Genomic DNA, 22,185 nt, shown 5'->3' with positions numbered 1-22,185 from the left:
GGTGACAAACACACAAGCACACGGCCCTTAAAGAACACAACCTTCTCCGCGCAAGGGTGACAAACAAACAAAAAGCAAACAAACGAACAAACGTAACATGACTGGACTGTTTCAGGAGCGCAGTGTGTGTCACAGCGGCCCATGACTGGACTGTATGTGTGTTACCCTGAGTGCCAGACCAGTATCGAGCCGTTAGCCGTTTTCCTTCGGCAGCCAAGAGCTGCTTATACTTACTGTGCAAAACTGGTGTGTTACGCCTGAAGGCGGTTTACCAGTTATGCGAAACAAACAAACAAACAAACAAACAAACAAACAAACAAACAAACAGACTGTCTGTGCTGCAGTGTGCGGCAGCGGCCCATGCCGTGAGCGGTGCGGAGTCCCGGGGAGGGAACCATGCGCCTGTCTGCCCTGTCATGATGTTATATGTGTGTTACAGGAGCGCGGTGCGTGGCAGCGGCCCATGCCGTGAGCGGTGCAGGGTCCCGGGGTGCCGGGAGGGAACCATGCGCCTGTCTGCCCTGACGGTCTTCTTACACCTCTGCGTGCTGCGGACATCCACCAAATGTGATCACCAAGGTCAGTGTACTTCATGAAAAACTTAAACTGTTCTCCAACTGAAAATTTGACTCACCAGAAATTTTCGACTGAATCACTCAGTCTTCCTCAGCTATCTGACCCAAATGCTGTGGACACGTGATTTTTCCCACGTGTGACGTCAGCAAAGGGTCAAAAGTTGTCTGAAGTCGATATCGCCCCCCGTCTCGGTTGAGCGATGGTTGAAGTGCCCTGATGTATATGGCCTCTTTTATGCCTCTCTTGAAGTAATCCTATTCAGTGTACAATTACTTGAATATCTATGTTTACCTTCGCAGACGTTTTTGCTCCGTTTCTTCTTCTTCCTCTTCGTCTTCTCCAAACAAATATGGTCAATGGCCAGGACCAGACGTCTGTCACCATGGTAACTGGTGTTGGGTTACGTAATGTTGCGAGTGCCATGCAGATCTGAGTTCATGAGGGGCTGTATGGTCACTATATATATGAGTGTGCATTGAGTAAAAATAAAAAACGAAAAAGAATATTTGGGCCATGTAATTGGTGAAGGTAAACATGATGCATCTGCTTTGCAAATGTTACCTTTCTATTGCTGTTTTAATTTGTGTGTATGTCGCGTAACAAAAGAAGTTGTAACTTGAATGTACGTGTCATTGTCCTTGTCCTTTGTGTAAAAAAAAAAACTTTCACTGTAAACCACCTAACGTTGTTCCATGATGGTGCGTTTTCTCAAAAGATAGGAAAAGCCTGTGTGCAATATTTACAGACGTCGCTTGACGTCGCTGCTTTTCTAATTCTTGAACTGAGGAAAAAGAAGGGCCAATGCGGCATGAGAACAACCTGAGACGATATAACTTTTCAAACGAGGCGATTGAAATAAATAAATTCGCCATGACGTACAACATGACTGGTTAAACTACAGCGGGAAAAATAATATAACTAAATTGTCAACAAAGGTGTAGATGAAAAAGATCGCTCGTACATTCAAGGCAAGCGATGGATAAATGACAAAAGCTTGCTTCAAAACATTCTTTCTCACTGTTAAGATAAAGATTTTAACGTCAGATAAAAGTAGATATAGGGTAATGGAGTTGTCAACCTTTTTTCTCATGTTTCTCTCTTTCGCCAGATGTCTATTTTAAGCGTTCACGCCGCAATGTCGTGATGTTACCGTTCTTATGCAAAAGTAAATTTAAAAAAAAACGTGGGGGACATGTCACAATACTACGAGCCACTATGACTGTGTGTTTTTTTCTAATCATTTTTTTGACTTCTGTTTTCTTAGGAGATTGAAAAAAATCGCAGCAGACATTTTTCACAACATTTATGTAGGCCCGGTTTACACGGGGCGACTACGACGGTCGACGTGATGCGCGCGTCGCAGGACATTTTTGGGGACGTGTAAAAAGGCCATGGGCTTGTTTACCTTTAACACAAAGCATGGCACTAGCTTCTTTACAGTTCACGTCGCAATATAATGTCGTCATGTTACCTTAAGTTATCTAAAAATTGTGACAGATGTCTTTAGTCTATTATATAATAATTAATAATGAATGAATGAAGATCTTTATTGTACAAACATACCCACTGGGTTAGGTACAAAGGTTAACTTGAATACACAGATATATACACAACAAGATCAATCTAGTACTAGCACTACAGTTTGTTACATAATTTCGACTTCTCTTCGCTTCTCTGTGATGTTGAAAAGATAAGAACATATATAATAATAATAATGAATGGTTTTTATTGTCCAAACAGTACCCGTGCAGTCGCAGGGTATCACATAATAATCAATACAAATCACGACAATTAAATAATACACATATGATAACACATATTTGCTCCACAATTTTTTTTGTGTGAAACTGTCGCAAGGGTCTGTGCGGCTGCCATTCGGCGCCACAAGGTGACCTCAATACGACTTTCCCCAACTTAGGTACCCATTCACACCTGGCCGGAGTCAGGCTTGGGTGGGAGTGAGGAAAGTCGTGTTAAGTGCCTTTCCCAAGGGCACAACGTCGGGGCGCATGTCCACACATGTTCCGGGCCCAACTAGTCGAACGATCTACCACTACGCCACCCGACGCCACATGACGTCGCAATGTCGTGATCTTACCTTACCCAAAACATCGTGAATGCACACTGATGTCTATTTTTGAAGAATTCACGTCATAATCTCACAGTTAGTGATACTTTTCTTATCTAAATGCACTTCCCGATATCTTGGAAGTTTTCGCAGTTACCCCGAAACGTGTACACCCCCAACCACCCACGAATTCCGTCTCGTCTCATTCAATTCTTTGTATGGTTCGCGGATGACGCGCACGATGTCGTGATGGAATCTCCAAGCAGATCTTTCGGTGGGGGAAGGCAATTGGCCAGTGATTGTTACAGACTGGCCAATTGGATGCTGTCTTCCCCGGGCCCACCGAAGGATCTGCTTGGAGATTAGTTGTGATGGGCGTCATTTCGCCACACCTTCGCCCCTGACCGTATATATATATGAGCCTTTTTCACGCCACAAAGTCAGAAAGTTGCAGGAGGCACAAGCCGACGGCTGTCACTCACTGTGAGGGAGCTTTTTTGCAACCGCGAGCACGCTCACCGGGCAGCGCAGTACTACTACGGTGCTACTATACCGCCGCCCAGAGCTGAATATTCACCAACCTAGACGCAAATATGTCTCGGGGTTGTTTTTCTGTCGTGGCGTGGCTACTTATCGGTGAGTAAAAGCGCTGAAAGAAAGTCACTTTAAGCCTTAGGAGAGGTTCAGGGGTAATCATCTTCGGGGGCAGCGCCTGCATTGACTTCTTGAACCGTACTCTCCAAGCAGAGGTTTGGGCTTAAGCTTATTTTTGGCACGTTTTATGTTTTTTTTTTCTTCTTTTTTTTTGCACTGCTATCTCCCTAAAAAAGGCTAAAAGTAACTGTTTGCCGCAAAAACAGTTCTCTCTACCGGACCAACTCCCCTGGCATGTTATCTCTGTATTTGGCCGATTTCTACCCATGATCTTTCCAGCCGCTTCCCGAAGTCTGGTAGAGGCTACCAATATGCAACCCACGGATATTGGATCCCCTCTCTTTCTTACTCCCCTGGTATATTATCCCTTTATTTCCGCCAATTTCTACTATTTTTCCAGTGATCCGCGGTGCCTGGTAGGGTGGTTAAGTGTCGTGACATCCTGATGATCTTTTAATTTACCGCAAGAAGCGCACACGGAATTAGTTTTTACTACCTTTTGTACTACTAGTATGTTGGCCGCGGGCGTAAAAATTGTAATTGTAACTAGTCAACTGTCCTGATTTGCGTAGGTCCCCGGCGTTTTTCCGGTTTAGTAACATGATGGCATGCCCAGGCCCAGGCCCTGACGACTTACTGGTATTCAATAGCCTCCTGTGCAGGCTCCGGGGCGGGTGGGAATTTTGATACAGCGTTTTGAAGAGTTTTTAACGCGTTATTTTGATAGCCGGCCATCTTACAACCAGCCCGTGGGCGGAATGGGACCTTCTCTCGGCGACTAGTTGTAGAATGACCGGCTATTAAAATAACGCGTTAAAAACTCTTCAAAACGATGTATCAAAATTTCTACCTGCCCAGGAGCCTGCACAGGAGGCTAGGTATTTGAGTGGAGCGACTTCAATTCTGCGATTGTATCAAATTCTGAGGACGATTTTGTTGAAATTTGAGAGAGGGAAGATAGCTTGTATATGTAGCAGAGAATAAACGACCTTGACCGTTTGGCAAAAGGCTTACGACTATCTTGTAAAGTAGCAAAAAATTAACTGGTTTGAAACAAGATTGATAAATATTTTTCAACTCCTTGCTTGACTCCTATTTACTAGAGAAAGCTCACGTAGTGCGTACGTACTTATTCAATAGCGTGCGTAGTCCAGGCGATTCTGTCTGACAGTCAGTTTCTGCCAAAAACCAGACTAGTAGGCCGAAGCCCAAACCTTTGCTTGGAGTTGGAGAGTTGCTTTGGCTTGGGGGCTTTGGGGCGTGTCGTCGGGGCTTCATAGAACATCAGACTCGACCATTCAGGAAGCGGAGGGGTGGAGCAGGAAAAGGTGTATGCCAAACCTTTTTTTCCAATCCGAGGAAGTTTAAAAGGAGATTACATATGTATTACAACCATAATAAGAGTTTTATCTGGGTTCATATGGTAGAAAATATCCTTTTTGCTGGACAATTTTTGAGTTAAGAAAAAACGCTGCTACCCAGACGATACCATTCCTTAAGTAAACACAGAAGTCAGAAAGTTACATGAGTTACGGCGGTCACTCGCTGTGAGGGAGCTGAGACCGCGAACACACGCGCCACCGCCGCCGCCCAGAGCTGAATATTCACCAACCTAGACGCAAATATGTCTCGGTGTTGTTTTTCTGCCGTGGTCTGGCTACTTGTTGGTGAGTAAAAAAGCGCTGTAGAATTGTAGGAAGACCAGGAAGCTTAGAAGGTTGGGGGGTTACCGAGGACCGGCGGCGCCTAGCACTGCACTGGACCCTCGACCCCGAGGCTTTTATCTAAACTATGATTTACGAGGGGTGTGGGGCAAACCGGCATGATCGGTCGTACTTTGACCTAGATATAGTAACGTTAACGGTGTTTACCTATCATAGAAGCTATGTGTTTGCTTTTTTTTTATTGACCGTCTTATGTGATAAGGGCCCGGTCACAAATTATGCTCCTTGACAGTACGTTGTCCGGGCTTTCATTTTCAAGCAAGCTGTGGTACAGACCGCAAGATCGAACTATCGACGAAGGATCAAAAGACGGCATTTTCGGTAACAAGACTAATGGATTTTGCTTGACCCATTTTCAACAACAAGAACGATCTTTCGGCACCCTAACTCTCTCTCGGTAGCTGGATCTAGATCCCCGAATCTTTGCTGAATCCCTGCTGAATCTGAACACTAACACCCATCCCAAAGTTCAGCCAAAGTTCACTGTCTGGCCGGACACATTGGCATCTGCTTTAGATAATGGAGGGTCTGCATGGGGGAGTCCTAACCACGCTCTGTGCTAAATTCAGGAGGACTGGCTACGTATGATACAGTAATTTACGCCACGGTATGAGGGACTCACAATTTCTTCACGGTAGATTTAATGTTCGCAGTTTTTGCAGTCATTTCTGTAAAGCGAACAACTTATCATTGCTGTGAACAAATAAATCATTTCCCTGACTTCCTTTTTTTTGGCACCTGCCACCACCGCAAACACGTAACTCCGCAAACATGTCCATTCTTCTGAGACCGCAAACTTTTGTTACCGCGAACATAAAGCGAAATACAGTATCCTGGTCAACACAGGGACAGGTATCCTGTCCGACCACATTTCAATATGCTTTGAGAGATAAGAGATTTGACAAGGAGAAATCCTTTGCCGGCTCCATGACAAGCTGACATTTTTGTATAGTATTGCCGTAACGTTTTCGTTAAATCTGTCTGATGACGTTCTAGTTAAAAAGCACACGTTTCAAAGCTACAGGTGACAAATGACAAAAAAAATCTACATAATAAATTATCATATGCTAGACTGACTAGTAAATTGGTAAGTGAATCACATATTTAGCTTGCAGGCTTCTTCCAAACAAAGCAAAGCAAACTCAAAGGTGTATAGGTTTACCCAAAGAGAATTAAGTGGGTCAGACATGTCCCATGTTGTATAAGGAGATAAATGGCTTGTCTAGTTAAGTGGGTGGGGGCATGGGCTGAAACCATCTGGTCAAGGAAAACTTCCTCCACATGTGGGGCAGGTTTTCAAAGGTGTAATGTTACATGTGACTTTCACTGGAACAATAGTTTTGGTTACGTGTAAACAATGAACTTGAAAGTGAACCTCATAGCAAGCAAACACTGTCTTTGTTAGGACTGTGTTTAGTTTGTTTTGCTGTCATTTTTCTCTGTTTCTCAAGTTAATCATTTTTCTCTGTTATTCAAGTTTCTCCTCTTTTCTTCTGTCGCCAAATTCCTTGATATTTGATTGGATTGGGTGAGACTTTACGCATGTAAATTAACTTTTGTCTTCTTTAATTTCTTGAGATTGAAAATCATTTTATTTTTCTCAAATATGATCAGGAAGGTCACTCAGAACACCTTTTTTCTGTTTCACGGATACATGTTTATCCAGCTTAGCCAGGTAGCATGTCTCCTTCTCTCTCTAGCACAACAAAATTTCCATTGATTGCATTTTTGCCAACAGGTTTAGCATCAAGTGTTAAAATTCACTCTCAGGTGTGTATTAGGTTTCTCACATATGAACCCCTTTGCCAACGGTTGCTTTTTTTGCAGCATTGTGTGGTGATTGTTTCCACATCAGAAAACATTGCATTTTTGCCAACAGGTTTAGCATCAAGTGTTAAAATTCACTCTCAGGTGTGTATTAGGTTTCTCACAGTCACATATGAACCCCTTTGCCAACGGTTGCTTTTTTTGCAGCATTGTGTGGTGATTGTTTCCACGTCAGTAAACAAAACAACCACGATCACGTCTGATTACACTTGATTGGCTTGTGTTATCACCTCATTGTTGGAAGGAAAACATGCGTCATGCAGCCGTGATGATATTCACAACCTCCTATCTCCAAGCAGATACAGAGTGGGAAAAAGTGATTTTTCTAGCTGTGTTGTAGTAGTAACACACAATTTGCTATTTATGAAAGTGCAGCTAAAATGATTTTGATGACTGGTGCATTAGAAATGCAAATTTGCAAGTCATGAATTCATGGTGGAGGTAAAATTGGTGCTGTGAGGGTATTTCTGATGTCTACCTGCACCTAACCTGCACTGGGCCATGTAGGTGTAGGTGTATTTGGATTTTTATTTGGTGTATTGTCTGTTACCACCTACAATGTATGAAGTGTAATACAACTTGTAATATTTAGTTTTTGAACAGTTTTTAAATTCTGAATGGAGCCGGTAATGTGGAGCGTTCTAAACTGGACATCGACAATCCTACCAGCTTTTGGCTGGCTGGTTGCCTGTTTGTAAAATCTGTCTGGTGCAGCAGGTAATTTTCTCTAATGTAGCCTGCACCAATGCAGGTAAGCAGGAAAATCATCTCCTATACTGCCACTATAGGAGATGATTCACAGAACAAGCGTCTGTGCCCCTCCCGAAGTTTGTTATGTGCACTGGGGTAAGATTAAGCAGGAATTCTGTTTTAATAAAGATCTAGACTGATGATGCACAACTAAATGAGCATGATACAGATTTCATTGTGTGACGTCCGAGACTGGTTAGACAAGTTTCCAGCTTCTGGGAAGTCTTCTATCCATTATCTAATTTACGGTAATACTTAAACTGGTTCAATTCAAGCTGCTGGTTTTAAACCACTTCTACTAAGTTCTTGAGCCAGGCCAGAAAATGTTGTTCAGCATAAAACTGGTGTATACAGATCAGGCATCTTTTCTTCATGGTAAATTGACTTTTACTGCAACTTGAAGTGCAAGTACAAGGAAGTGAATGTACTGCCCAATCTAGTACTGGCATCCAGGCATCTAGATGCCTGGATGCCAGTCACCCATAACAGGCTGGGCCTAACTGTGGAGGTGTAGGATGTGGTGTAATCATGAATTTCCTTGGGGGCATGTTGGCTCCTGGAGTTGAGGAACTCATGTATATCAGGAAACTGGCATCCAGGCTTTGTTCCTTCAGAAACATGCTGCAAACAACTCCCCAACAAACCCAGCCCAGATGAAACCCGGCCCGGCCCAGCCCAGATGAAAGAAAACTTGATCCCAATTTAGGTGTGCATTAGAGGTCGGCAAAACTAACAACCTGTCACCATGTATTTGAACTTCAGAGACAAGTCTACAGGCTTTTAAATCAAACGTTCACCGCCATCTCTTGACATAGCCATGTTTCTCTCATCTTTCTAGTTCAATGCTGAGAAGTGGTCGCATAGGCCTTGCATTGAACTATTCCGTAAAAAAAAAAAGTCTGAAAACGAAAAGTCTGTTCAAGCTCAGTGTACATGTGATACAGTGAAGTGACAATCAATACAGGATATTTGGTGTGCCAAGACTCAACGGTGTTGGGCGTGTCATTTTTTCAATGTTGAAAGGAAAGTTGTCAAGATAAGAAAGCTCCGCACACATGACGATACACATGCCACTGGTTCAAATTGGCTTGGTACTAATAGTAGTTACTGGTTGAGGTTTTGTGAGGATTAGGTCCTATTGTACCAACATTCAATTGCCAAGGCTCCTCAGGCAGTGACTTTCTGAACAATGGAAGTTAAATCCTCGCCTCGAAGGCTCTCGCTGTATGCGGCCTCATTTCTCCCATTAGGGTGGCCTGGTTAGTCAGGCGGCCACTTACAATTATATTAAGCTAAAAGCAATTCGGTATTTTTTTTCACCATCAAATGGAATTGTTGTCAACTTTATTTCTACTTTTCCAAACATCAGGAAAAATGTCACTTTTGTTTGACTTTTAATTTTTAACTCGACCAGCAAAGACTGATTTTATGTTTCTACCAGCATTTATTTTGTTGGTTGAGAGGATAACAGCACGTATTATCTTTGCGCTTGTGGTGTTAATGTTTCACAAAAGAGCAAGTTGTATTTATCTGTTCATTAGGCCGAAGATGCAGCCAAGGCTGCCCAACTAGCACCCTGGGTGATTATCAAGGGCACACCTAAAGTCTTATACAAAACGAAGGTTTGTTAGGCCTCCGTCCAGGTGATTTGTAGTGAATCATCAACTCCGGACTGTAGAATTTGATCATCGCACACCGGGGCATGCCCTTACTCTTTGTTTGAAAATGAAAGGTGTGGTGGGCTCTTTGATGTGAGTGGTCCGTGTCTGACCCTCGGAAGATGGGGAACAACAGACGCACCGGAGGACTCCGAGTGTGTAAGAGTGGGGCTCCGAGTGGGGCTTTTTGTAGACTCTTTGGGATTTCAATGATTCTCATACTTTTGTTCTCTCTCCCCTCACAGGACTGACGGTGTGTGGAGGGGGTCATGCCCTGACCTACAAGGCGACCTTTGACATGGGCGGAACGCGAGGGACCGTGACTTTTCAGGAGCCGGCTGCCTCGACCAGAGTCGACATCGCGCTGACCGGACTCGCTGGCTCCTGGGGCCTCCAGATCCGGACGTTTCCGGTTGCGTACGACACGGCAGAACCTTGTTCCAACCTGGGAGCGAGTTACCACGACTTCAGCGGAAACATCAACCCTACTTCTACTGTTACACCGGACCTCACTGGGAAAACCTTGTCTCACAGGTGGGTAAACTTCTTTCTTTATTGGCAATGACAACAGGCCAAGACACAGGTTATCAAGGCAGTGGTATTAGATAACCCACATATACAAACGTGGAGACAAGCATCAAATAAGAACTCTACTATAAATACAAGACCTGAAATAAAGGTAACATATTACCTGGTTACAAAGTACAGTACTATAATACTGTAATACATAATATAAGAAAGTCTGAATAAAACTCAAAACTCAAACAAGAAAATGAACGGATGAATTAGAATCAAATAAGTATGAAATACACAGTGCAATGAGTTTTGTTTTGTTTCCAAATTCAGATCCGTACTCCTGACTGACACCAGTGACTCAACCAACGTTCGCTGTGCCACCATCCTGCCGGAGTCCATCAGCATGTCGACTGCCATTGCCAAGTTCGGTGGCAAAGTCAGCGGTGTCGTCATGTTCCGTCAGCAGTCGGACGACCCGTCTTCCCAGACAGTCGTCATATCCAACCTCTTCTATAGCCAGGATACGGGTTCCGCCGCGGACACCAGTAACAACTGGGAGGTGCGTAGCAAGGCTCCGGGCAGCAGTGGAGACCGGTGTGCTTCAACAGGCAGCGTTGTCACAAGCCTGGGGCAAACCACGGTAGGAGCAACTTCAGCGAGCGGGAGGAAGTTCGACACGAAGAACGGCCTGGCTCTGTCCGACGGAGGCAGCATCGTCGGAAAATGTCTCGTCTTGAAGGACTCTTCTGACGCTGTCCTGGCAAGTGCAGAGATTTACCAGCTGGAAGCAGTTTCGGTGTCTGCAAGGTTCGATATGAGCGGGGTTAAGGGGACAGTGGACTTTTCCCAGGACTCTCCGTACGGTCCCACCACTGTTACCATAAACGTCAACAACATCAGAGCCAACGCGATCAACTACCACGTCCACGAGTACCCCATACCGGTCAAGGCAGCTGAGGTGAGCATGTGCAGCGTGATGTACACGGGAGGCCACCTCAATCCTTTCGGCAAGGATCCCAGTTCCGCCAGCTACCCCCGTCCCGCCGAGGGCACGGGTGACCAGTACGAACTCGGCGACCTGAGTGGAAAGTTCGGCAACCTCAGCGCGATGTCCAGCATGTCTAAAACCGAGACAGACTGGTACCTCCCTCTGTACGGGCGCTACAGCATCGTCGGCCGCTCCGTCATCATCCACGACACGAGCGGCGGCCGGTGGGTGTGCGCGAACATCGGTTACCCCGGTGACGTCGTCACGGCGATGGCGGTGTTCAAGACGCCCGTGGCCGGCCACATGGTCCTGCGGCAGGTGAGGGACAAGCCATACATGGACACGTCCGTGTTCCTCTCGGTCGCGTACATCGACGGGACGGCCGGGACGTCCGACCACAGCTGGCACGTGCACGAGGACTCCATGGGCTCCGACTACGCCGCGGTGGAGAACCGCTGCTCCAGCACGGCGGGGCACTTCAACCCGTACGCCGTCGACCTATCAGGGAACTACGCCTCGCAGTGCCGCGGCACCAACCCCTTACGCTGCGAGCTCGGAGATTTGTCCGGCAAGCACGGGAAGATCGACGTCACCTCGGAGGACGGCGTCAGCAGGAACTTTTTCACCGACGTCGATCTCCCGCTGTCCGGCCCGCACGCCGTGATCGGCCGCTCCATGGTGATCCACCAGGCGAACTCCGGCGGCGGCAGGCTGGCTTGCGCGAACATTTTCCAGCTGCCGGCCGTGGAAGTCTCGACGCAGAGGTGGCACGCACAGGGGGGCGTCAGCAGCGTCGTCTCAGGGACCTTCAGCGTGACCCAGGCCTCTCCGTTCGACGCCACCACCACCGTCATCAACGTGACGGGCCTGAGCAACAACGCGGACACGTATCATGTGCACAAGCTCCCTGTGCCGTCCGGCAAGGACGACCCGTGCAGCGCCACCTCCGTCGCCGGACACTACAACCCCTTCAACGTCGTCATCGGCGACAGCCCCGCCAGCGGGAGAGGAACGAGCGACCAGTATGAGGTCTGTATCTGTATCTGTATAGCCGGTATAACCTTCGGCGTAACACACCAGCTTTGCAGGCTGGCTACATTACACCGATCGACTTGTTACACCTAACCCTTGAACTCTAGACATTGTTTAAAGCTATCCAATAACAATGCACCTGCTGTACTTGGTGACAGCAAGTTCCACTCTGCAATAGTTCTAGGAAAGAATGAATTCTTGAACACCTCAATCCTTGGTTGATAACTCTGGTACTTGAAGACATGGCTGTTTCTTGTTCTCTTCTGGGCTGGCATTAGGTACTTAGTAGTTGGGACATCCACCAGTTTATTAGTGATTTTGTACATCATGCGTAATCTGGACATTTTTCTTCTGTCTTCCAGATCGGGGACCTGAGTGGGAAGTACGGGTCCATGCAGGGACAGACCGGCTTCTCCGAGACGAACCTGGACGGCAACCTGCCCCTGTTCGGGACGTACAGTTCCATCGGGAGGTCGATCGTGATCCACGACAACAGCGGCGGCAGGTGGCACTGCGCGAACTTGACCCGAGTGCTGCCCCCGGATGCGTCCACGGTGTCCGCCATGGCCAAGTTCGAAGCCACAAGTCCAGCGGGTGAAAACTCCATCGAAGGCAAAATCATTTTGGTGAGTACTTCAGAGGTAGCCTTGGTGCCATCCTATTTGTATACTCGAGTATGGGAGGCCAGGTATACAAACAGGAGGGTACTCAGGCTACACCCCAGTCTACATGTATTCTAATCCTGGGCATCACATACCTTGATCATATCATCGACAAGGAAGTGTAGAAGCTACTGGACCACGTTATAACCTACCACTGTAATGAGACGCAAGCTGAGATATGGTTTGTATGTAGCAAGGTTGTTAGGGCATGTAAATACTGTACTACTAGGGATAGTGCCAATAAGTTGAAAAAGGCGTAGACACAGAAAGAGGTGGGAAGACAACATAAAAGAGAGTACGAGGTTGAGCTTATGTAGGTGAAGCCATGAGAGCGGCAGAGGACAGAGTTAAATGGAGGAGGATAGTGGATCAAGTCATGGTGCCCCAATGACTTTCAACGAGGTTAAGGTTAAGGGATAGGTGAGGTGAGTATGTCTAATGTATTAAGTTTGACTGGAGAGTTTTTTCTGCCTGTTGCAGACTCAGGTGATTTATGCAGACGGCAGCGGGGGTGACACGACACTGCAGGTGGACATCAGGTACGCCAAGGATACCAGCAAAAGCAAAAAGGTAAGACATCATCAGTATATAGTAGTAGACGGGATTCATTCCTCAAGCTAACCGACATCTCACACACGCAGTCGTCCCTCAGGAAGACATCTGGAGCCGTGTAGTTCCTGTTTAGAACTTTTATTCAGCCTGTGACACGACCGGTTTCGCCTGTGTGGCTTCTTCAGGTGTACAGAGGCTAAATGATGCAAGTTCAGAAGTTCTACGACATCATCAGTCATAGAATATTGAGCTTTTCTTTTTACACAACTGGTAAAGTCTGACTCACCTTGCCTATGTTTTGATGCCTGTCAGACATCTTCCTCTGACTTAGAGCTTCTGAATGGAGTACTGCTTCTTGGCTACATAGATGTACAATGTTCATGACTTTGTATAGCAGTGAGAGGCAGCTATGGTCAGAGGGTGTGAGGAAGGTGTCTGAAACGTAAACTTACCTGGCTGTGTAAATAGAAAAGCTCAATATCCCATGTTCTACCAACCCAATGAAAATATTTTTGGGAGGATCTTTCAAGACCAGTCTGGGGTGGAGAAGGGGGAAAATGCCACACAGGTGACATCACTTGCAAAACACATAGAATACTTAACCAGGTGTGTCATCTTTCAAACCACATTTGTGTGGCCTAAACCTGAATAATGGTAGTTGAATCCACTGTAAATCATTTTTAATCAGTGATGTTTTTACTGAATAGTTTAGAGGCAGGAAGTACGTGCTGGAATTACAAAAATTTTCATCCCATTGACGTAGAGTTCATCCATTTTTGGGTTGGGTGCCACAATTTCTGTCGGAATTCTGACTAGAATTCCAAAAAGTTGCGGAGTCACCTGGAAATTTCCTGCCACCACCTATTTCTTAATCTCCGTGTTTTTCTGACTTCAAAGAGAAAAATAACTTGATTTTCACCCACAAGCGCTCTAAATGTTAATTCAATTTGTGCCTGGTGGGGAGTCTTTTCTAAATCCACATCCCCTGATAAACTGAGAAATGCATGGGACAGGTGTAGAATAATAATTATATGGCAGCTGAAGGGCAGACATCTTTCCTACTCTCCAAGCAGAGGTTTGGGTTTTGGCTTATTTTTGGCATGTTTTTAGGATTTTTTTATCAGGCTTTGTTTTTTGCACTCGTATTTTTTGGGCCAACAAATAAGCAAAAAAGAAAGCCTGATAAAAAAGCCTAAAAACAAGCCAAAACATAAGCCAAAACCCCAACCTTTACTTGGAGAGTACATATTTCCAACAACACAAAGGTTTGATGTGCAGTTCACTGAACTCAGAACAAGCTCCCCTTTGATCTAAGCCTCCCACTTTTGCCTCTAGCTATGATCATTGTTTCCAACACCAGAAGCCGTAATTGCACAACTCATGCAGCTTTTACACTTGAACGTCATGCTAAAGAAGTTTTGTACAGCCCGGCGCCTTCTGGCATCAGTGAAATAGCACAAAGCAAAAGATGAAAGTAGAATTCCAACTCAGTCCACGTTGGAGCATATTTTACGACCGACTAACGCTATTCAGCGTGCAAAATACCTGGTTGCCCGGTTGCCCTGGGCAACCAAATTTTACTTCGGGCAACTTATTTTTGAACCTAGGTAGCCCAGTTTGCTACCTGGATTTTAAGAATGCCCCCCTCCCCCCAAAATTATGCCCACTTGGCTTGCACCACTGTATCTGGCAGATGCTTTTTAATTTTAGGTATTAATGGCTATTACTAGTATCAGTTAACTAAAGGCTGTTAGAAATATTGTCAAAGGATTATGTATGTAAGATTACTTAATTTGAGGAAAGTAGTAACTTTTATAGGTGGGGCAACCTAAAATTCTGATGGGCAACCTGGTTCAAAAAAGTATTTTGTACACTGCTATTCTAACTCTAAGTCCCATTGTTGGTTAGCTGAAGCTGAGAGTCCTTGACTCTTGAGTCTTACAACAACAAGTCACGCCTGCTGCATGTTTCCATGACGATTCCATGACAACAGTTCACCTTTACCTGTCTGTCGTGCTTGCCTGCAGCAGGAAGTTGCTTATGTTGTTTTTTGCATGCTCTTAGTTCCTCATTCTTGACTACAAATGTAAGTTAAGAGTCCTCGACCAGAATGCAAAAAAACAAACAAAAAAACTGACTTTGAAGTGAAAAAGAAGTACATATTTACAAGTATCCTCTCTCCCCAGGGTTGGAAGACCAAACGAAACTTGATGGAAATTCACAAAATTATCATTGTTATTGTTGAGTCAAAACATTTCCGTAAAAAACAAATTAATGTCTAGAAGTCTTTTTCATGACATTGGCACCTTTAATATTAAACACAAGAAATTTAACTGTACATGAAGGTTCACCTACAGCTTGAAATGTTGATCTTCAAACGTTGTGCCCTCGACATTCAGAAAATGACCTTCACTTAGTGACCTTAAGCAACCTCTGTTGCTTTGCCAGACTGAGTATAGTTTGACAATGTGGTCAAAGCAAATTACTTGTGATACACACAAAGAAAATCACAGCCCCTAACACAAGAAATTTAACTGTAACGTTATATGTAGGTTCACCTACAACTTGAAATAGCGATCTTTGAACAGTGTGCCCTTGACTTTTCTTAGTGACCTTTGTTGCTTTGCCTGGATTATTAAACTTTAACAGTGTGGTCAAAGCAAATTACATGTACAGTGTACAGCACACAAAGAAAATGCCCCTGGCACCAAATGTCGTCCAACCACCTGCAACTTTGTTTACCACATTACCAGCGTGCGTGATGGTATGCAGAATTTGAATTGAAGACACTGCTTGCAAAGAACTTAATAAGCACTCTCCTGTCACTGTGAGATAGTTTGAAGGTCGCAATGATGATACTGGTTTGGCGGGTACTGAAGAGAATGGGTCATTTAAGGTTATCAGATGATTTTCTTAGGATTACACTAGTGATCCCAGAAATATTCCTTAACCCACGTTACCAAATCTGCAAGAAAAGATAGCAACAATAGAAGAGAGACCATCTCAGGTGTTTGCAATTGAGTGAGGATTTTGGTACCAAGTTGATTATAAGTTTCAGCTCAGATGTTAAATTACAGCAAATTTTTCCCACGATGTATTCAAAATTCAAGACTTCAAGTTAAAACTTTTGTTCTCACCCAGATCTTTCAATAGACTATCTTCAATAGACATGTCTAAAAAGTCAAAGTCAAAGAAGACCGAAGTTACAGGTCGAAAGATCTAGGTGAGAACTATTCTTTGTGGGGACCAAGTTTTGACTTGGTGTTATAATTTTAGAACAGTTTTAGAACAAAAGTTTCAACTTTAAACAAACCAACAAAGAAAAAATGTAACCGTATGTTTCTCTGTTAAGAGTTTAGGTATTTTTGGGTGCAGTAAATAAACAAAGGGAGTCCCAAGCAGAACGGATGACACAGATTTTTCTGTGTTGTATTGGAGACAAGCTATATATATGTAACACAGCCTGGGGGACAGTCCAACTTAAAACTTTTGTTTCCAACACAAAGAATTTTCCTCACCTAGTGACCTAGAGCTTTCAATAGATAGTATCTTGAGTAGACTGTCTGTTGAAGAAGACCAGAGTTACTGGTTGTAGTTAGAAAAATTCTTTGTGGGGGACCACGTTATTGGGTTTGGGGCAGCCTGGGGTTGGGCGGCGGATACAGTAGCGTACATTAGGGCCTTTCCACAAAAAAATCTATCGCTTTATGAACGCCAGCGTCTGGCACCCAGGCTATCTTACTGTGCCTGTTACTTATTAAGCGCGACTGGCTATGCCAAATTCCAGCAACAGTTGCGGCCAGCACCGCGAGTGTTACTACCGCCTGTCAGATACCCGGGCAAAAATATCTCAACGACATTATAGGGATGTTTAAAAAATAAGCAATTACTCCAATATCAAAACTGCTAGGGTAAAAATAAAAAGACGTGCATCACCACGGGCATAATGGCACACCACATGCCAAATTACGCAGAAATGCTACGTACGGAACAATGCGTTTTGGCTGCGAACATCTATGGTACCACTTATCGACCCCTCCGCACGTCTGCATGAAGTTCCACCCCCCACCGCTATTCCAAACAACGGGTTTTTCTGGACCATTCCAATTTGCCTCATAATTGTAGGGGTGCATCTGCAATATCACATTGACCGCGAAAACAGCAACGGCAAAAATACACATTCGTGCACCAACACGGGCATGCCCGCAGACGGCGTATAAAATTGCGTGCCGATTACACAAAGAGAACCCAGTGTTTTGACTGCGAACACAAAAAAACAGCTCTTCACAACACTCCGTCCGGAGGTCCTGACCTCCTTCACGGAGTAACAAACAAACAAAGAAACAGTGTATTTCTCTCTGTTCACTCCCTGTGTCTTGTGTGCCCTGCAGACGTCTGACCACAGCTGGCACATCCATGAGCAGCCTGTGAACGGTGACGGCAACACCCTCACTTCTCCCTGCTCCAGCTGCAGGGGACACTTCAACCCTTACAATGCAGACCTGGGGGTAAGACTTTTTTATTGCTTGTTTTGTATTATGCTTACCGAGAGAAAACATATTGTTTTTGCTACGTTTCCTCTTCTTCTTCTTCTCCCAACAGTGACCTCTAACCTGACTGAACCAGACTGTCGCTCACCATGGTTACTGGTGTTGGGTTACATCATGTTGCAATTGTATAGCAGGAGGGATTTAGTCTCCTATCACCATATATATGGATGTGTTTGAGTAAGAATTAACAGAGCAGACCATATGCGATGGTAAACACTATGCATTTACTTTGCAAATGTTACTTTAAATTTCTAGTTCTTACTAATTTTTATTGGATTGTATAGTAGAAGGGATTCATTCCTCAAGCTAACCGACATCTCGCACACACAGTCATCCCTCAGTAAGACATCTGGAGCTGCATAGTTCGCGTTTAGAACTTTTATTCGGCCTGTCACACGGCCGGTTTCGCCTGTGTGGCTTCTTCATGTGTGCAGAGGCTAAAATTTTTATTTTTATTGGAATTGCTCCATGGCAATACAGTGGACTACCCACAGAGCACAAAAGGTCTGGCACAGGAAGTTAGGTCCCAGAAGCTGGCCAGGAGCCAGAAGAAAGTTGACCGAGAGTTTTGTAAAAGAACCCTGAAAAAGATTACTGTCATTGTATCTGCTTGGATGTTAACAGAAAAATTCATGGATGGGAAGCTGTAACACAACTTCCTGGGGGCAACTTCCTAGGGTAAACTTAAGACAGTGGAGAGCGGTGGAGGCCCGCATCGTCGATAGATGACTACAGTGGCGAAGATGATGATGATGAAACTTAACTGCTTTAAGAATTTGGCTTCAAGTGCAGCTGATGAAATACGTTTTCAGGCTCCCCCTAACTGTTTACTTGTGAACTGCAGGGAAACTACGCCACCCAGTGCAAGCCAGGGAACCCCCTGCGGTGCGAGCTGGGAGATCTGAGCGGGAAACAGGGGAAGTACTCGGTGGGAGGGGGGCTCCGAGTTTACACCGACGTGGATCTTCCTCTCTTTGGCGAGCTCACAGGTGAGGCCATTCTATATATTCTGGTTCCTATTTATAAACAAAAAAACAATTTTACTACTAAAATCAAAGAACCCACATATTATAAAAGGAGTGGGTAAATTCGTCTTCCATTGCCTAAAAAGAAGTCAAACCCAGTAAAACTAGTACCATGTATGTTACTAGTATGTAGAATATAGTATAATGCTAGACGTAGATATAGTCTCACATACCACTGTATTTTTCTTTCCTATGTTGTCTGTAACTGCAATTAGCCCTCGGGCAAGTATTTGCAATAAACTTTCATATTCTATAAACCTACTTCTCTGACAACTTCTCTGTCAGTGTCACTGACAAAAGGTAGTGGATGCTACCTGACCGTTTCTAAAATCATTCATTTACAATTGTTGTCCCTTCAACAATACATTGTATTTCCTGTATGAAATGACATTTGGCATAACATTTTTACCTTATTATCCCTCACAGTGTCGACACCTAGTGCCAAGATTATTTCTTCTAATGTCATAATCACGAACTGATCTGACACTTCATGTACTTAAGTTTATTCATGCCTCCTCTCTGTGCAGTTGTGGGTCGTTCCATTGTGATGCACGAGGCGAATGGCGGGGGTGGCAGGCTGGGGTGTGGCACCATCGAACCTATGACACAGACAGCCACCATTGCGTTCCCACCCATCGATAACTTCGACTCGTAAGTCAAAACATATCGTAATTATTATGTCAACTGAAGGAAGACATTGTTTTCGCTCTGTTTCCTCTTCTTCTTCTCCAAGCCAATAAGGTCAATGACCTGAACCAGACATCTGTCACCATGGTAACTAGTGTTGGGTTACATCATGTTGCAATTTTTAGCAGGAGGGATGTAGACTCCTGTTTGACCATATATGAATGTGTTTGAGTAAGAATTAACAGAGCATTCCATAATTTTTTTTTTCGAAGGTAAACGTTATGCATTTGCTTTGCAAATGTTACCTTTCTAGTTACTGTTTGTTGTGACTGTCATAAAAACATGGAAAAATTAGTACTTGTAAGCCTTTGCATTAAAACAACAATCCAAATTCATATTTCATTCACATTGTACCAATATCCACATTCATTTGCAAACTGCAAACTTATTTCTTTCTCACAAAGGACTGACTTCCGCTCCACGGTAGCCAGCCTGTTGGAGATCGAAGTGTGGAAAGTCGCCATCTATTACAGGTCTGAGTCCAATGCCATACAGGAGTGCCAGGAGGTCACCTTCTACGTTCTTGGTAAGGAAATTTTTATCATACACGAATAACTTCAATACGGAGCTTCTGTAATCTCTAAAATGACATTCACATGGTATTGTGTGTTGTCACACCTTAGAGTAAAAGGATTGGTCCTACACTGACATCTTCAATGTCATATCAGTCAGTCAGTCAGTAGAATATTCCTCAATCATTGACTGTTTTTGAAAGGTAGAAACATGCACCTCCAAATTTTCGATGTCCACTGTACATCTTGATCCGTACAAGTCTCGACCTAGTCTCATATTCTCGCGAGACTACAGTAGGTCACTCGTGATCAAGATGTACAGTGGACATCGAAAATTTGGAGGTGCGTGTTTCTACCTTTCAAAAACAGTCACTGATTGAGAAATATTCTACTTATATTACATGACTGATGAACCTCTTCAACGACATTTCAGTCAGCTTTTGAATCAAAACCTGCGTCAATTTTTGGTTTGATTGTTAAATCTCAAACCGATGGCAATGTGCACAGCAATCTTGCTGGAAAATGAGGTACAATTTAATTTTGCAATAAATTATTGTAACAGTTTGGGATGTTTTACTTCCGCTGAACGTTCCTGTGTTGTTTTCTGTTATGTGCAGGTGACATTGCGCCAGGTAAGGTTACTGGGTTAGTGAATGGGAGCCAGGCCAGTGAACTGGGGAAATACTCACCAGGGGAGAACTGCAAGAGCTACGGTAAGTCTGCAACTATTTTTGACCTCTGCAGTGCTTTGATTTGATTTATTGAAATTGGAACAGTGCAGAACAGAGGCAGCTGTTGCTGGTGTTGTGTCCTGCACATAGAAACGAATACTGGACAGACAATACTCATTTTCACTTGAGTTAAGTGGGGAAAGTCTTGTAAAGTGCCTTTCCCAAGGGCACAAGATCGGTGGCATGTCAGGACTCGAACCTGGGACCTCTTGATTCTGAGTAGCGCACGCTGCCGTTGCGCCACACGATCCCACCTGACGTGCTTTGGTGGTAAATGTATCAGATTGCGTGGTTTCTAACCTGTCCAGTGTTTTTTTTTTGTCCCTGTAGTTGGTACTCCTCCTCAGGCTGGGGAGGTCTCCTCCTCTGCAACAACCTGGCGTGAAACCGGCGTCCTCTTCTCAACACTGCTGCTCGGCATTGTGGGATGGCTGTTGAGCTGAAGTAGCCCCGCGGCCCCCTGGGATATTCCCCATTGCATCCTGGGATGGCTGTGCTGCTCCTGGAGGCTTGGAAGGAATCATTCGATTGTAATTTTGTACATAGTGAAAGAAATTCCTCTGAATACTACCTCTCTCTTCCTTCATTACTGGTTTATGATTCAGCACAGTTCTGTACAGTATTGTGATTTTTGTTTCTTTTGGACTGTGGAATACTAGCAACTGAAAACTTATAACACTGTAACCTATGGAAATAGGCTTTAATGTAGCCTGGGTACCATCCTCCGTAGTTTCTGCCATCTCCTAATGTCATACACTGTAGTGGCCAGTAAGCTGGCAGAAACTACAGAGGATGGCACTCAGGCCTTGTTGTATTATTAACATTTATAACAGACACTGTAACCTCTGGAAATAGGTTTTATTTAGGCCGCACCAATTTAATTTCTTGGTTAACGGATTTTTTTAGAAAAATAATGGAGCGGGCGGGTGAAAAAAAAAACAGGCCTAGGCATCCTATTAATATTATGGCCCAAAATGGTATGATAGGAGCCATGAAGTCAACACACCAGGCTGGTTCAAAATTTAAACAATGACTTTTAACTTTAACTTTTAATGATACCACTGCATTGAAAGACTGAATAACTGTAACAACTAGGAAGAAATGGACTGATTTCAACTGTTCAGGCAAAATATGAGCATTTTGCAGTAGATTCTGAATTTTTTTTTTTTTCAAATCAGAAAAAAATGAAGCGGGCGAATCTGTTAACCAAGAAATCAAATTGGTGTGGCCTCTACCTGGATGCCATCCTCCGTAGTTTCTACCGGCTCCTAATGTCTGTGGTGGCCTGGAGGATGGTACCCAGGCTGGGTTTTATAATTAGGATAGCCTCTGTCTTGTGGTAGGTGACAAGTGTTTTTATGGATGTGACTATTGCACCATAGCAAGGCAACAGAACAAGTATTACAAACATTAATATGGACTTTTAAGGCCAGTGGAAGACCATGAGGGTATTCTAGCATATGCCAAGCCATGGTCCATACCACGGTGCTTGAGTCTGCACAGGGTATATAGATTAATTTTATGCATCCTGCTATTTTTTTCTGTTATATCCTTTATGCATTCTGTTATCCACTGTAGAGAAAGTAGGACTTAGGTCTAGGAAAAAAAAATCTCATGTTTCTTATTCCCAACAAATGAGAGAATTCATATATGAGCCCTAGTTTTTCAGGACT

General features: G+C 44.2%; 1 protein-coding gene across 2 annotated transcripts; it reads left to right on the top strand.

Moving 5' to 3' along the window:
- The first annotated feature begins 466 nt into the window (after positions 1–466).
- On the top strand, positions 467–21,301 carry LOC109471436. 2 transcript variants are annotated; one of them, XM_019770745.1, is made up of 11 exons: positions 467–579; positions 9,503–9,791; positions 10,104–11,790; positions 12,156–12,419; positions 12,936–13,025; positions 17,399–17,515; positions 18,402–18,546; positions 19,110–19,233; positions 19,674–19,795; positions 20,399–20,494; positions 20,843–21,301. In XM_019770745.1, the coding sequence occupies exons 1-11, from the start codon at positions 507–509 to the stop codon at positions 20,953–20,955; spliced, it is 3,120 nt and encodes a 1,039-aa protein (XP_019626304.1). In that variant the 5' UTR covers positions 467–506; the 3' UTR covers positions 20,956–21,301. The 2 variants fall into 2 exon arrangements, with proteins under 2 accessions (XP_019626304.1, XP_019626305.1); XM_019770746.1 differs by lacking the exon at positions 467–579 and adding an exon at positions 4,820–4,965 and having other exon boundaries at positions 20,843–21,300.
- Positions 21,302–22,185: the final 884 nt, after the last annotated feature.

Source organism: Branchiostoma belcheri, unplaced genomic scaffold, assembly GCF_001625305.1.
Source record: "Branchiostoma belcheri isolate BF01 breed outbred unplaced genomic scaffold, Haploidv18h27 scaffold25, whole genome shotgun sequence".
NCBI classification, from domain to species: Eukaryota; Metazoa; Chordata; class Leptocardii; order Amphioxiformes; family Branchiostomatidae; genus Branchiostoma; species Branchiostoma belcheri.
The sequence above is the reverse complement of the archived record's forward strand: the minus strand, read 5'-3'. Positions and strand labels throughout refer to the sequence as shown.

What these genes read in the sequence shown, in the direction of transcription:
- LOC109471436 (XM_019770745.1), top strand. Translation starts at nt 507, where the DNA reads ATGCGCCTGTCTGCCCTGACGGTCTTCTTACACCTCTGCGTGCTGCGG. An exon ending in ATACCAGCAAAAGCAAAAAG is followed by an intron (nt 13,026 to 17,398) that starts GTAAGACATCAT and finishes TGTGCCCTGCAG; the next exon opens with ACGTCTGACCACAGCTGGCA. An exon ending in CCCATCGATAACTTCGACTC is followed by an intron (nt 19,234 to 19,673) that starts GTAAGTCAAAAC and finishes TTTCTCACAAAG; the next exon opens with GACTGACTTCCGCTCCACGG.